This window comes from Protopterus annectens, chromosome 1.part1 (genome assembly GCF_019279795.1).
Source record: "Protopterus annectens isolate FY-2018-M chromosome 1.part1, PAN1.0, whole genome shotgun sequence".
NCBI lineage: Eukaryota > Metazoa > Chordata > Ceratodontiformes > Protopteridae > Protopterus > Protopterus annectens.
Window position 1 is genome coordinate 1,475,324,600 of NC_056726.1, and position 15,810 is coordinate 1,475,340,409.

The following is a 15,810-nucleotide window of genomic DNA, read 5'->3' on the forward strand; positions in this document are numbered from 1 at the left end:
GCTATGGCCGGGGCCAAGCATTTACAGAATACTCTGGGTGCAGTAGATAAGCCAAAGGGCAGCGCAGAGAAGTCAAAGTGTTGTGATCCTGCTCTGAAGCGCAGGAATTTCCTGCACGATTCCCTGATGGGGATGTGGAGGTAGGCATCTTTTAGGTCTAGGGTCACTAGCCAGGCATTTTTTTGTTGGCATAGGCAGCAGCTGCTGCAAAGTTAGCATTCTGAATCAGGGGACCACCAGGGAGGTGTTCAGAATGGATATATCCACTCTGGGGCACCAATTGCCCTCTTTTCTAGGAACAAAGAATAGTCTGGAATAAAAGCCTTTCCCTGTTTGATCTGAAGGGACAGGTTCTACTGCCCCCTGAGATATGAGAGTTTGGACCAGTTTCAATGCCTCTGCCCACCGATTTGGAGGTAGGTCTGGGTACCCTCTTGGAACTCTGAGTTCGTTGAAAGAAAATTTGCATCCCTGAAAAATTATCTTTAAGAACCATTGGTCCTTTGTTACAGAAAGCCAATAGTCTTTGAAGAGGGAGAGCCTTCCTCCTAGTTTTTGAGGAGTGAAGGAAGAGCAGAGGGGGGAAGGGGAGTGATTGGGAGTGTTTGCCATAAAAGGTTGGGTTAGAACTCCCTGCCTTAGGGACGAAGTGGGCCACCGTTTGCTTCGCTGCTGGCCCTGGGATAGGGGCATGGATGGTCTGTCCCTGCTGGGCTTACCTTGGCCCAGTCTGCTAGATGCAGGAAGGACCAGTGCTTAAGAGGGAAAGTTCCTGCTGAACCTGGGAGGTTGAACCTGAAAGAAATTTTTTATTGCTTGCATAGATTTTGCTTCGTCTCCATCGTATTAAGCACCTCTTCTGCTCCCCCCCCCCCTCCAAAAAGCGCTCCTTATCTAGGGGTGCATTAATAAGTTTAGACTTGACATGATCAGGGAGAGGTTGTTTCTTCAGCCATTCAGGTCTCCTAATGACAGATCCTGCCACTGCTACCCTGCTTGAGGCTTCTAGGGCATCAAATCCACATTGTAATGAATGTTTGGGCACTTGACAAGCAGAATGCAGTAAATCTGCTAACTCTTTTGAATTGGCACAGTCAGGAAAGGTAGTCATCTTCTGTTTTAATAGTTCCAAAGTATGCTGTTGATATTTTAACATATGGAACGGACAACTGAGTGCTTTACCCCATCTGTCCATAGTTATGGATTCCTTGTCAGAAGGAAGAGGATTCTTGGCAGAACTAGTCTTAGCTCCTTTAGGTCCCTGTGTAATGACCTCTGGGTCTGCAGCAGGATTTCTGTACAGGTATTTGTGAGAATCCGGTACTCTGTAGTACCTGTCAGGTTTACTGGCAGCAGGAGGGAGGGCATCAGGGGCTAAGTTGGATTCATGGGAAACATCATCCACCACTATTAAAATAGGGGGGGATGGCCAGGGGTCTGTGCTGGGGCAGGTCAAGAAACTCTTTTCTTAGACTGTGGGAAGTCCTGAGATTCCCACTGGAAATGTTCCCCAAAGGAAAGGTCTTCTGGTGGGAAGGCAGAAGAAATGGATTCCTCTGCATCTGAATCCTAAGCAATTAAGGGATGCTGTTCCTCTTCAAAAACTGAATAGTCAGATTCCTCAGAATCCTGTTGGTCATAATTTCTGGAGAAGAGTGCCTTTTCCTTTTAGATGTTGTGGCCCGACTATCCACATAAGGGATACGAGATCCTCTGCCATTTTAAGCATTTGTGCTTGGAGTGGTGGAGCAGTAGCAAGATGGTGGCTAGAAGCAGACTTCCTAGGAGTGGCCTGGCTTATAGGCCTGAGAAAATCCGTCGGTCTGAGAGAAACTATAGCTGGACGAGACAATATCGTTTTTAGTCTAGATTCTGTAGTGCGAAAGGCCTCCTCAGAAGCCGGTGCCTGCGTCGCAGCTCCGGACCCAACCGAGGCAGAGACAGCCAAAGGCTCAGAAGACTAAGAAGATTTCTGTGGCATATCGGCCATCGAAGGGGTTTCAGTAGGCCTGCGAATCTGGCATCAAGGGCTGCGAAAGCACCTCACTGAATTCCAGAGAACTGACAACCTGCTTAGAGGTAGAGGCGTCTGAAGGCTTAGCCTTGTGTGGTCTGTTTCTATCTTTATTTTCAGAATGTCCACAGACTGTTGGCTGATGGACACCATACTGGAATGCGAAGACTGAACACGAAAATAACTCTCTACGAAAAGAGCTCTACGGCAATTGGTTCTCGCATTAAAGAGGGCACAGAACCAGCAACTGGGGACGTCATGGTCTAACAAGTGAAGCAGTAAGAATGAAGTCTCAGTGTGGGATCTGCTTTCCACAAGCGAGACCATTGTTAACTTTTTCAGACATCAGTTAGTGCAAGAAAAAAGGATCCCCAATGGGGTACTTCGCTTTAGACGTTTTCAACTGAATTCAACTTCTGGTCGCAACTGGCACTCGTGTGAACTGCTTCTGCTACGGGCTCCACAACAAGAAAGACTGATGTAATGCCGTCGGCTGCCTTGCTTTACAGCATCAACGACCTGACGTCAAGACTACAGGCGACTGCAGCCGGCACAAAAAAACAGAGCCTGGTATTAGGGCCGGCGGCTACCACAGCAGGGATAACCCACAGGTGATGACTGCAACAGTGAAACACGAAGACCATCAAGCACTGCTTGTGATGGTCTTTATGGGGAATCAAGTCTCCCACACTGACATTTACCCTTTCTGGATGACATGAAACCCCACAACAACAAAAATGCTAAAAAGCAAAAAGGATAAGTCAACCCCCCCCCCCCCCCCCATGGGGCACTTATCTGAATGGCTAGGTAACCAGCAACAACTTGAGTTAACAGACAGATGTTCAATTGTTCAATAGATGGCATTCTGACTGGTGGCAAAGAAGTTCTAAGGATGCTACAGCTGGATGTCACCTTTATGCCCTACTCTACACAAGGAGCATACGTGTGATGTACGGCGTACCTTAAAGCAACCTAAAGGCTTTGGTATACTGGCCGAATGTTGAGCCGCCCTTGGCAGGGGCTCCCTAATGTAATGAATACTGCAGCAGTGATACGGATGGACATCTCCAGATACTGAGAGATGCTATTTTAGCAAATATGCAAGCACACAATGAATCTAAGATGATCCTGCAAGTCCCCTTGAACTAAAACGTCATTCATCTAGCTTGCACATGGATAAGTGAGACGGCTGCAAGTATAGCCCTGTAACTGTAAGACTACAATATTTTGGTAAAAGACAAATTTAAGCAAATTTCCAATAGAAATGAAAAAAAATGTTACCCTAGTTATGGGAGCCACCACACATCAACACAAGCTTCTACTGTCAGAAAATAATAAACAACTTCAACTGAATGTCTTTCTAGAAGGATGAAATGTCTGAAGCAACTGCCATGCCTAAAGCAGACATGGATAAAACGATACCTGCAGTCCATGACCAGAGTAGTGGGAAGTAGCCAGCTGTGTGTCCTGAGGAAGACTACTGTGGTGTTACTGCCAGTACAGCAGAGACATGAAAGATGTGAACGTCCTGTCCAGTAATATAACCACCAATACCAGCTTTGGTCAAACTGCTCCCCTAAGTTATGCAAAAATAAGGTATGTATCTTACCTGCTGGTTAATAACCACATCACACAATCTCCACCACCTCACACAACCTCCAAATGTATTCTACTCATCTTGACAAATATAAAGATTTAAAAAAGGACTGGACTGTTCATTCCAAAACTTACAGGAGTATTTCGGGATATGTGTGGATAACAATGCACTTTTTTATCTACTGTATTAAATTTCCTCTTCTGCACAGTCACTGCAAATTAATGTTACACTACCAGTACTTTTCTGACACATTAAACTTTGTTTTCATAGGTGACTGCAGAACTATTGTCACAAGTCTGATTTTCAAATACTGAAAAAAATAAAGGCAGGTAAACAAAGCAAGGAAACCACACCAACTTACTAATCTGGGTAGGGTCTCTGAGGTCAAAGAAGCTAACGTAACAATGGTAACCCATCTGTTTGTCTGTGGAAAACATGATGATATTGCCACTAAAATCAAAGCCACAGGTCCTCACAGCAGAGCTTGTTTCGACTACTGCCAGCTGCTTCCCTGCAAAAGTAAGTAAAACACAGCAGGTCACCCTAATTGCTGTTAGTGAGAAAGGCTGGCTCTTGACATGCAGACTGAAGCTTTACATCCAAAGTGGAATAAATCACAATATATCTGTTGATGCAGACAGTTAACACTTACAGAGATGTCACATATGCCAAACGGCCATATTACTTTGGTTACTTTTAATAAGTCCACTGCTGCAGATGCAGGACAGCAACCAAATCTTTTAACTCAGAGCATATGTTTTTATTGCAACAAATTATGCATTTTATGGTTTACAATGAGTGTGTTATTTATCTTTTATACAGTTTCTATACCTTTAAAAATAATTATCCAGCTGTTGAATAATTTATAAGATTCTAATTGATGAATGTAACTTATTGGTGGAGGGTAATTACGGGGTTGTATTTTACCATTTTAAAAAGGGACTGTTGACTGTGTGCTTTACCTTGAAAAAGTCTCTGAATGAACAGAGACGAAAGTGCTTGATTTATTGCTGCTTTTCAACTTATTTTATCAACTTATTTTATTATTTTTCTGCAAATAAAGTGCTCTGAGTTAAAAAATGTGGTTGCTGTCCTGCATCTGCAGCCATGGACGTTGTCTTGGAGTTTCTAGTTTCATTTTGCTGATCTACCTTTAATAAGTACAAGGATATAGAACTTGGCTCACAAATGCTCTCTTAAATGGAGACGCATGCAAGAGAGTCAATTACTGGGTCCACCCACACAACCTCACACATTACTGATCTGCTATACCTCTCAGTCAGGCTGCAAAGTAAAAATACTCCCTTCCCTAAGCAATCAAATAGTCTTGTGGCCTCTTCTCACATTATGAGACGGACTTCTCAGACACCAAAGTATAAGAACTGATTATAGGCACGGACTAGACTACCTGCCATTCAGGGCCACTTTAAGCCTGGTCATACACAATATCTCCATTTGCCATGAACTCAAAGGACACAGTAGTGCTGTGGTGATGGCAGGGTAGGGGGTTACAGCAGTGGCATAGAAATGTCAGAATTCAGACCACCTGTTTAAATTAGCAGCAAATTATGCTTACAGCCTCTAGAAAACTCAACCCAGCAAAGTTTCTGCTAGAAAGAAAACTACAAAAAATCTCCACAATGAGAATTGCAACTGAAGAGTCCCTCTCAGAAACTGTGCAAATACCCTGTTGTACAGCATAAAGAGTTTAGCACAGCGTACACACTGTTCCCAACGTATTAAAAAGATCCCAAAAGAAAAAGACAATCCAATCTGAGCTCATGACTTACATAAAAGGAAAAAAGTGTCACAATTTTACTATTAAAATCTTGAGACATAATGGTACATTATTAGAAAATGTAACTTATGTAACATTTTAGCTCATTAACCCGGAGTACTGCCACAGGGCGCATCTAAGGTTACATCCGAGCAATCTCTGAGGTGGTAACTATCCTGGTACATTACATCCAAGGTCATCTAAGAGCGCGACTAAGTTCACAAACATAATGCAACTCCACTGCTGAAAGCTAAACTGAAAAGGTACCTGAACTTTAATTTTCACATTGGAGTTTAACTATTATTTACACAGGATTTTTTAGGGAAAAAATTAACTTGCTGTGCACCCTTTCTACAGTTGCGATTGTTCACAGCTAGCCAATTTTCTCTGCTTTCCCAGTGATAGTGAACACAAACACTGGCATTCTCCCTTCACCAGCATTAAAGAAAAATAAAAACAAAAATAGAAGGAAATGTAAAAAGAACCTTCTAAAACCAATAGGTTTACTTACAGGCAGTAGAAATAGCTGGCAAACACCACTGCTTAGCCCTCATTCTTTGACTGGCCCCAGTGGTGATGCAAGCAGTAGCAGCCAATCAGATTGCTGCAACCAGAGCATAACATCTCCGCCACCACACCTAACCATTCTTTGTTCAAGGGTGGATACATAGGGGGTCCTGCAGCAGCGTTATTCCCTTTCTCTTTTCAGGAAACATTCTACTGTTATTTCACAGAGACTGCTACAGGATCCTTTATTCAAACAGAACCACTGCCTGTTCAACAAAGCTTCCTGCAGCCCAAGAGGATTCATCACTTAAGCTTCGAATAACTCAAAAGAAACAGCAGTGCAGGGGACAATTTAGGTAAGCAAGTCTGGCAAAGTAGGAGCAAGCACATTTTTGTTTGTTTAGGGATTAGATAAGTCAGTTATTGATTTCCATATTACTGGTGTAGTTTAAGGTAGTGTTCATGACCCAACCCTCTGACAAACTTTTTTTTAAGCCTGCAGAAATCCGCTTGTTACATTCGTAGCAATTGGATTCCTACAATTTTCACCACACATTAGGGGCTGTCCTTTCCTTCAGGTAAAGTATTTAGGTCTGGGCAAGAGACATTAGGTCAGTTCCTCCCTTTGATTCCTTATGTCCATTGCTGAAAGGACACATGGAAATGGTAAAAGCAGAGGTAAAGCAGACTGCTGACACTGAAGGAAGACAAGTGACAGTGCCAGTCTGAGTGGGTAGTCAGCACACGTATGGGATACTTCAGATGCCCTCGAGTGCCACTAAAGCTCCATGCCTGTTCTGTGCCCATTCGTGGAGTGATGATCCTGACCCTGCTTTTTTTTTTTCTACGTGTGCCCTTTCTGTAGCTCCTTGTCGGTATTCATTCATGCAGTGTTTTGGCTAGGGCAAGAATGTAAGTTTACAGGGAATGGTGCCTAGTGCCACTCTCATAGTATCTTTGTCCGTTGGTGTATTCCTGCTTGGTAGGTACATACCGCAGCATCATCACTTCAAATAACTAACCTTATTTATTATTTATTTATTGACATTTGTTAACCGGGAACGTCCACTGGGTCAGAGAACCCATTTTCAGTGGAGGCCCGGGGAGAAAAGCTCCACAGTACACTTCATACATTTATAAAATAGACATTTTTGACAATGATTGGTACAAAATAATTCAGGAAAAAAATTCTAAATAAAGCGAGTATATAAAGCAAATATAGAACAAGTTAATCATTTCATAAGGTTTATACACAGAATGTACATTTGAAGAAAACAGAGTGGACATTTGTTTTATTTTGCACATTTATGGAGTTTGAAGTTAGTAGTTAAAAGTAAGTTAATAAGTATTTAGGGTGGTTTGTTTGTGTGGCAGGTACACAATGGATTATTTAGGTAGTGTGATTTTAAGGCTGTTTTGAAGGTTTTAGCGTGGTCAATTTGAGTTATGTGAGATGGTAGGTTTTTCCAGAATTTTGCATTGATATGGGAATACAGACATTTCCCTGCCCTTTTGTTGGGTTAAGTTATGGTTAGTAGGTACGGAGTGAAGATTTGAACTGCCAAACAAGGTAAAGCATATTATACACATATACATGTAGTAATCCAATACATCTCCCAAACATTACCAGTAACCTATTGGCATTTCTTCCCTGTGCAGGTGCTTCTACCTTGTGACAGTGACTTGGCTTCAAGATCAGGAGAATGACAGGTGAGAATGTGGGTGTGTGGCCATTCCTACATTCACTGGGCTTGGCTTCAAGATCAGGAGAATGACAGGTGAGAATGTGGGTGTGTGGCCATTCCTACATTCACTGGGCTTGGCTTCAAGATCAGGAGAATAACAGGTGAGAATGTGGGTGTGTGGCCATTCCTAATTTCACTGGGTTTGGCTTCAAGATCAGGAGAATGACAGGTGAGAATGTGGGTGTGTAGCCATTCCTACATTCACTGGGCTGCCGGCCATTCCTACATTCACTGGGCTGCCGGCCATTCCTCTACAAGTGATAAATACAATGTGAGCTTCCTCACGTCTAGCTTGATGGTACACTGGATTGCAAGAAGGGGTATGCATTGAAGTGGACTCCTGCAATTGTTGAAAGAGAAGCGTGTTCCACTTACCCTGAGCCTGACATTCTTGTGTTTCACACTGGAAGGAGCGATGTCAACACTCATCCACTTGAAGAGCTGAGGTTTGAAATCAAGGCGGTTTTTGAACACATGCAGTCATGGTGGCCACACTTGTCATTTTGTGTGGTCCGACATAATTCCTCACCAGAACTGGAGAAATGTAAATGTCAAACGAGCAGCACACAAGGCCAGATAGTTAAAGAATGGGTTCGTGCATGGCTTGATGCACAGGTTCGGTGGATCAGCAATCGGCCATAACACCATCACCACAGAGGATGTTCACCTTCTAGGAAGTGATAGGAGTTCTCTTAAATGAAGATGGGATTGACCTGTTCTTGACTGGCCTACACAATGGTATGACAGCAGTAATGCACAATATACTGGCAACATGCACCCAGTGACAAAGGATGGAAAACAACCTTGGACCACTATAGTAAGGAAAACTCAACTTTTATGAAAACCTCACTGGTTTCGCTACTTAAAGCACAGTTAAAGAAATGCAATTGCATGCTCTACTCATATGTACAGATATTACATGTTATAAAACATCTTAATACAGATTCCATGGGACAGGACAATATCCCAAGATGTGTTCTACATGAACTACAAACTGAACTGGCACCACATCTGTATGCTCTGTTCAATCACAGCCTCAGCTCATGCTTTGTCCCTACTGAATGGCGCACTGCTACAGTCATCCCTCTCCATAAAGGGGAAGGAACTACAGACCCTGGGAATTATCGCCCCATTAGCCTGATGAGTTTGATATGCAAGGCTATGGCGCATCATCATGGACCTAATTAACAAGGATATAGGGAATCTCCAAACTCTAGATCCCACGCAATTTGGTTTTGTGAATGGTAGACCATGCCTGCTCAACCGGATTGACTTCAGTCACCAGAGCTGTGGATAAGGGCAAGGCAGTTCATACAGCCTCCCTCGATCTAGCAAAGGCCTTTGATACCATTCCCCTATCAGGAATTATTGATAAATTCACCAAACTATGCATCAACCCCTATATCACTAGGCAGGTTGCAAATCGTCTCACAGATAGAACCCACAGTGTGAAAGTAGCAGACTTCAAGTTAGACTGCCGACCAGTCACGAGTGGAGTCCCATAGGGATCGGCATCTACTTCTCAGAAGTCCAGGCCAACACAAACGGACTCTCACTGACCAAGTTCGTAGACGACTGCAAGCTGGGAGCCATTATTAACTCCCCAAGTGATGCAGACAACTGCAAGCTGGGAGCCATTATTAACTCCCCAAGTGATGCAGACATCTTACAGAAAGGCCTCTCGGAGAACAATGACGGGTGTCAAAATCATGGCCTTAAGCTTAATGTCAAATAAATGCATCATCATCCCCTTTGGGAAAAACTCAATTCTCACTAATTACCACATCAATGGGAGCCCATTGAACACTGAAGGCATAACAGATCTGGGGACACAGGTTGACAGCAACCTCTCCTTTAACCACCACATTGGCACTGTGGTTAGAAAGCCCTTCTATGTGGCACATCTCATTACCAAGGGTTTTGCATCAAGAAGAAAGAGGTAACCATCTCTCTCTACTCTTCTCTCATTATGTCAGTCATCGTATTATGCCCCATTTGGCATGTACCTCACTAGATACATGCAACAGCTGGAAAGGCCACAAAAGTACCTCACGAAGAGGATCCTAGGTCTTAAACACATGTCCTACCTACATGGACAGACTCAAAACTCCAGCTATTCTAGGTCTCAAATCGTCTACCAAGAGGCGATCTCTGCTTGACTTACAAAGTCATGTCTGACCCAGCTCGGTCAGAAATGCTACATCTAAAGAAATCCCAATCCCTCCGCACCACACACTCTGGAGACCTCAACCTCATTACCACAATCAACAGAACATGTTGAAAGGACAGGTTCATAACCCAGAGAGACTGCCCATGCTATGAAACAGACTTCCCCATACATGTCAAGCAAAGCACCTCACTGGCCCTCTTCAAGAAAAATCTTGATGAGTGGATGGGACATAGAAAATTCACCCCGGGGATCACTCCAGTGTCTCTATTCAACAGAGGCACTAGGAACTAAGGTCAGATGGCACGATACCAGAGTGCTTCTATGGGCTAGGCTTGTAAAGACTCCAGGGCCATTAGCCTAGTACACACCTATGAACCTATGACTCTGGTTATGAAAATTATGAATTTTTTTTTCATATTTTGGCTAATAACTTTGCTTAAGGAACATGTGAACATGCTGAGTCGGACATCATTTTGGAGGACAGTATTAGTACTTACAAGCTGGTAAAAGAACTGTATCTTTATGCTGTACACAAGTGCTGATATCACAGTTTATGAAAATTACATTTTTTCATACTTTGGTAAATAACTCTGCTAGGACAGATGTCAAGGTGACAAGGGAGGTATCTTTTGAAGCAGCTATCAAAATGTACAACTTCGTTTTAGAATATGAAATGAGAGTATCATACATGGAGAGATGCAACTGTTTGTTTGCTTGTAGGATTATGAAAATTAATATTAAGGCAAGGTCAGGAGTGAAGTGTAATATTCACAGCAGAACAAACATCAATTTCTGTAAAAAAGTAATACCCATTTATGACAAGGACAGAAATCAAAACACTTGGCTTATTTGTCACATTATGGAAATTAGGACATTTCTCAATATTCTGCCCATATCTCTGCAAGGGAGCATGGTGCCGACAAACATGATGCATCACAATGAAGTGGACACTGAGTCACACAACTTGTATGCTGAAATCTTTTGGGTTTCTAATATCAGGACGGGAATGGACCCCATTCCTAAGTCAAAGTATGATTAAAGTTCATGAAATTAGTATTGTTTCAATCTTTGATGTCTGTCAAAAGTGCTCTTCACAGCACCTGCAATGTTCCCCGTAATGACACATCCTGTGACTTGTATGGGGTTACATGGATTGGTAACATATCTAAATACAACTACAGACTCTTTTTTTTATAAAACCCGTTGTTCCTACTACTAATGGAACTGTCTGGGTATCTTTCTTCCACATTGATCTCGTTTCTGCCTGCAGATCCCAATATTTTATGACTACGTCTCTCTGTAGTCACTTGGGTGTGGCGATTTCAGTGCTACTTTTGTTTTCTATTCTTGGACTACCATATTCAGTTTTCTTGCATCTATCTTAACTGTTGGTAACAGGTGATCCCATGTGATATAAACCATCCTTTTCTATGATGCTTTCTGGTTCATGTTTCCAGTGCTTTTCAGCCACTTCAATACCATGTTTGCACAATCCCCAGTGCAACAGTCTTGCCACATTATTACGCCCTTCAGTAGAAAAATCCCTCTGCCATTAGTATATCACAACCAGCAATGAGGTGTGTGACTTGTTTCCAATTCGGTTTTACAAAACCTACATTTGCCAGTTTCTCCCACACATTCAATGGACTTTGTAAACCAGCGTGTATGTAGCCCACTATCTTGGGCCACCAATATTAACCTTTCATCTCCTGGTTTGAATTCACCTCTCCTAAACCATTCCTGTGTTTGCTTCTGATCAACATGAGGTTCTTATGAAGTTCTTCCAGAATTTTTCTATACTTGCAACTATATTTATGTATTTTCCATATTTCTAGCCTTCTCATCTGGTTCTTCACCTCTTTTGTTTTTTGGCACATTCAGCTGCTGCCTGATTTTTTATTTACTTCTGGTTTTATTTGCATTCCTGCTTGATGCCGATAAGCTTCTGCTAGATTAAGCAGAGAAGTCATCTTAGATTTGTTCTCCTTATGTTTCAAAACTTTTACTACATTATGGTCTTGTGAGGTCAGCAGATGTGTGGAGTCCCACGAATGCAGATCTATACATGTAATCAATTTTAAGGAGGCCCATCCCTCCTTCGGAATGGGGAATATATAATCTTAGTATATCTATTTTTATTTGGTGAGCATGAAGCATCCTTCTTGTGTTCCTATCTAATCTATCCAACATGTTTTGGGGCCAGTTAAATCACTCCAAAACTAAGTCAGGACAGGAAGAGCAAATTGGTTTATAGCTTCGATTTTGTTCCTAGATGTCAACGGTGTTTTCAGGATTAATTTAAGTCTTCTAAAGTATCCCTTACTAAGTTTTATTCACATTTGTTCATATTTTATTGTTGACCTTTTATCATTTCCCAAATATTTATACAGCTCCTCTTGCTCAAGTTCTTTTATATCGCATTATTATCCCAAACTGATGTTTTCCTGGTGCTGCAGTTTTCCTGCTTTAAATGCATCTTTTGCACATTTATCAAGACCAAATGACATTCCTATATGTGAAAAAGTTTTGTCAACCTGCAGTTGTGCTTTCAGTTCCTCATCTGATTAGCTATACAGTTTTAATTCGATAAAGAGAAGATGAGAAGTCACTTTGTTGTTTTCTAGGAGCCAAATTATAACCATGGCCTAAGCTGTTAAGTAAACAGCTTAATGGGCCAAGGGCAAGGCAGAATAGCAACGGTGACAGTCACCCTGGAATATCCCCTTTTGAAATGGTATCCCTGGGATAATAATTTGTCCTTTATCATGGCTTAATTGCAAAGTGGTCTGTCACTATTTCATGGTCACCGTAATGTAGTCGATCAGTACAGGGTGCATTCTTGTACATTTTAAGCAATCTTATCCATGTGGGATACTACCAAATGCTTTTTGTAGTCAATCCATGCCATACTTAGATTCTTCCCCTTTTTACAGTTTTCCACTATGTCTTTAATAACCCATGATCATTTGGTCCATATGACTTTCTTTTATTGCCCTTTTGTTCTACTGCCATAACTGAGTTGTCTTCTAAATGACTATAAACTCTGTCAGCATCACTTCCCACATACATTTTATATGTCATCGGAAGGCAAAATATTATAATTTCTGTCCATTACAGGTGATGAAATATTAAGCTTTAATTGTCAGATTAATAGAAATACAACATTAATCATATTTTGGTAACTATCTCAGTAAAAGGAGCATCACACAATAATGGTTAAGGTGATATTTTAAATCGGACATCCACACAAAAAGTTGGTTAAAAATTGTATGGGTCTACATGTATGTTCACCAAGCTACTGTGATTTATTTTAACAAAAAGGTAAAAATATGCTTAACATCAGCATTCCTTGGCAAATATTTAATAATGACTTGGACACAAACTATCAACATTTGTACCACTGGAAAGAACAGTGTCTACTGAACAACTTTCACTTTTACATTTTTATTCTAGCTCTTGTGGTTAAAGAGTTATGAAGATTTGTTTTCTGTGTGGTATTACAAATGGATTATCTGAAAATGGAAAGGTCAGTGTCTGCTTAACAACTTATGCCTTTACATTTTTAGTCTAGCTCTTGTGGTTAAAGAGTTATGAACATTTGTTTTCTGTATGGTATTACAAATGGATTATCTGAAAATGAGCTCAGGCTGCACTGTTGTTCCTATAGTGGAAGCAAGCAGGCAGCATTTTCTGGGCTGCTGCGGAATGAAGGAGTTAATTTTGGTCTAGAAACATCTTATAAATGCAGACTGCAACTATTACAAAGAATTCAAGTAAACTTTCCAGTTACACAGATTCAACCAGTAAAAATAATTACACTGGCCACTAAACCTGCCAGTACTTTTTACCTGTTTCACAGTCCCAGAGACGACAGGTGTTGTCTGCAGATCCGGTCAACACATTTCTTGTGTCCCCTTTAAATGCAGTTAAGGATTAACAAACTGTTAATAGCCCATTTACATTAAAACAAAGAGCACATATTATTTACCAGTGCACAGCAAGTTAACTGCAACATTTTCCCAACCCATTCTTGGTTTACTTGTACTAATGACCACACACTAAACAGGACTCTTACTCCAGAGTCCGCTAACTCAGCCCTCATTGAGGCCATGCCATCCTAAACGGGAGTATCAGTGAAGAGGATGTATGAACAAGACGATCCATTCTTTACACCAACGGTAATTCCACTTACACCAACGGGTAATTCCACTTACACCAACGGGTAATTCCACCACAGTACTTGTCACTTCAGTGAAGAGGATGTATGAACAAGACGATCCATTCTTTACACCAACGGTAATTCCACTTACACCAACGGTAATTCCACCACAGTACTTGTCACTTGGAAAAGAAACAATGAAGTTAACTATACAAAACAAGTACATCACAGAGCTTCAACTAAAATTCAAGCTCACCTTTCTCTATTCACAACATACTTTTGTCTCCAATAACAGGGTCACTTATTTTTAAGATAATTTCTACTACCTTGTGGACTGGGTAGCAATATGCCCTTCAGGGACTCTATGGTCTTCCCTCCTCTTAGGGTCAGGAAGGGAGACAAAACAGAGGGCCCATCAAGCAAATCTTTATCAAGTAGTGTACTGAGCAGATGCACTCCAACATCCCCTGGCAGTGGCCATGGTCTCAGCAGGGAAAATATCCTAATAATAGACCCTCTAAGGAGCAGCCCTAAATGTTGCATCTGCGGCACCATACTCGCATTTAACAGCATGCTCATCCGCCTTTGAATCAGACTCAACCTGACAAGACTGTAGCCTTCAGTCTATGATCATTAAAGAGATGGCTTGGGAACATTAGCCTGATGCTTTAGCAGGTTTGTCTGACAGTTCGGAGCTGTGACGGCCAGGGCTGCTGCTGTGTAAACATTTGCCTCAAAATGGTTTAACAGTCTGCTCTCCTGGTCATTAACTTCCAAGACCGTGCAAATTTGGGTATGTCAAGATGGTGCAGCAGGGATAAACCAGGGGTCCATGAAAGCCATGAGGCAGTCACCAGTTTATGAGACTTTGGCGAGACATCCCAAGGTCCCAACTTACAAACATGGACAGCTCTGACTATCACAGTGGGGATTTCGCCTTTGGCTTCCATAACAACGTATACATGGATACACATACCTGGGGATAGACATCCGTTTCAGAATGAAGCAGTATAACTTTGATCCAGGCGGATGTGTACATGTCTGAAAGTATGCTGACCTCCATAGAAGCAAAGCCAGAGGCTTTGGTGCTAGCAGGTGTCAGAGTTGGGGCCTGCATATGCTCCTATGTGGAAACACCACCCTCAGATTCAAGGAGACCCAGTGAACACACCCTCCCCTTCTCCTTTGAAACACTTTTTATGGATGAGAGCTCTGTGCTACCCTATGGCTGCAACTTGGCAGACACAGTGGAAAGCTTTGCAATGGTCACACATCTTAGTTTTTCCTACTACAACTGGAGGGATAGTTCCCTTCTCCAAACTGCCTTATGACTAAATCCAGGACGCATTTGCCAATTAGGAACGTTTTCACCCATCTCAAACAATGACCATACAAGTAGAATCTGCACCTTTCACAAATTCTGATAGTCAGGTCATTACTTGAAAATATATTTTTCACCACATTCTCCATCATTTGTGTTACGTTTCAGGCATAATCAGTCAGCATTCAATTAATGCACATCTTCTTTACTGCAGACCTGCAACAGAATCAATTAAATAGAACCTCACATGTAGCCCTTCACTCTGATGTTTATTCAGAGAAAAAAAATTAAATTTACAGCACCTGGTTAACAGATTTACAATATGCAATTCAGTCTTGATGATCTTACCTGGTTACAATGCTTAAACAACCTCACACATGCATTAATTTAACTTTTGTCTTATTTATCAGTCCAGGCTGCTTGTTTTTGCTCAAGTAATTTCTTCTCAGTGAGGATCCCCTCTGAACTACTCTCAATGAGACTTATTTTCCATTATGAAGCTCTCTAATTAAACTGTTCC

The 15,810-nt window shown here is 41.7% G+C and overlaps 1 protein-coding gene across 1 annotated transcript in view; it reads right to left on the reverse strand.

Moving 5' to 3' along the window:
• EIF3I (eukaryotic translation initiation factor 3 subunit I) overlaps positions 1-15,810 on the reverse strand; it is a 363,205-nt gene that overhangs the window by 230,874 nt on the left and 116,521 nt on the right. Inside the window, exons 4-5 of the mRNA XM_044082520.1 lie at positions 13,659-13,724; positions 3,973-4,122 (exon numbers count right to left, since the gene is read on the reverse strand). Of these exons, the coding sequence (XP_043938455.1) occupies positions 3,973-4,122; positions 13,659-13,724 (216 nt within the window). The remainder of the gene's footprint in view (positions 1-3,972; positions 4,123-13,658; positions 13,725-15,810) is intronic.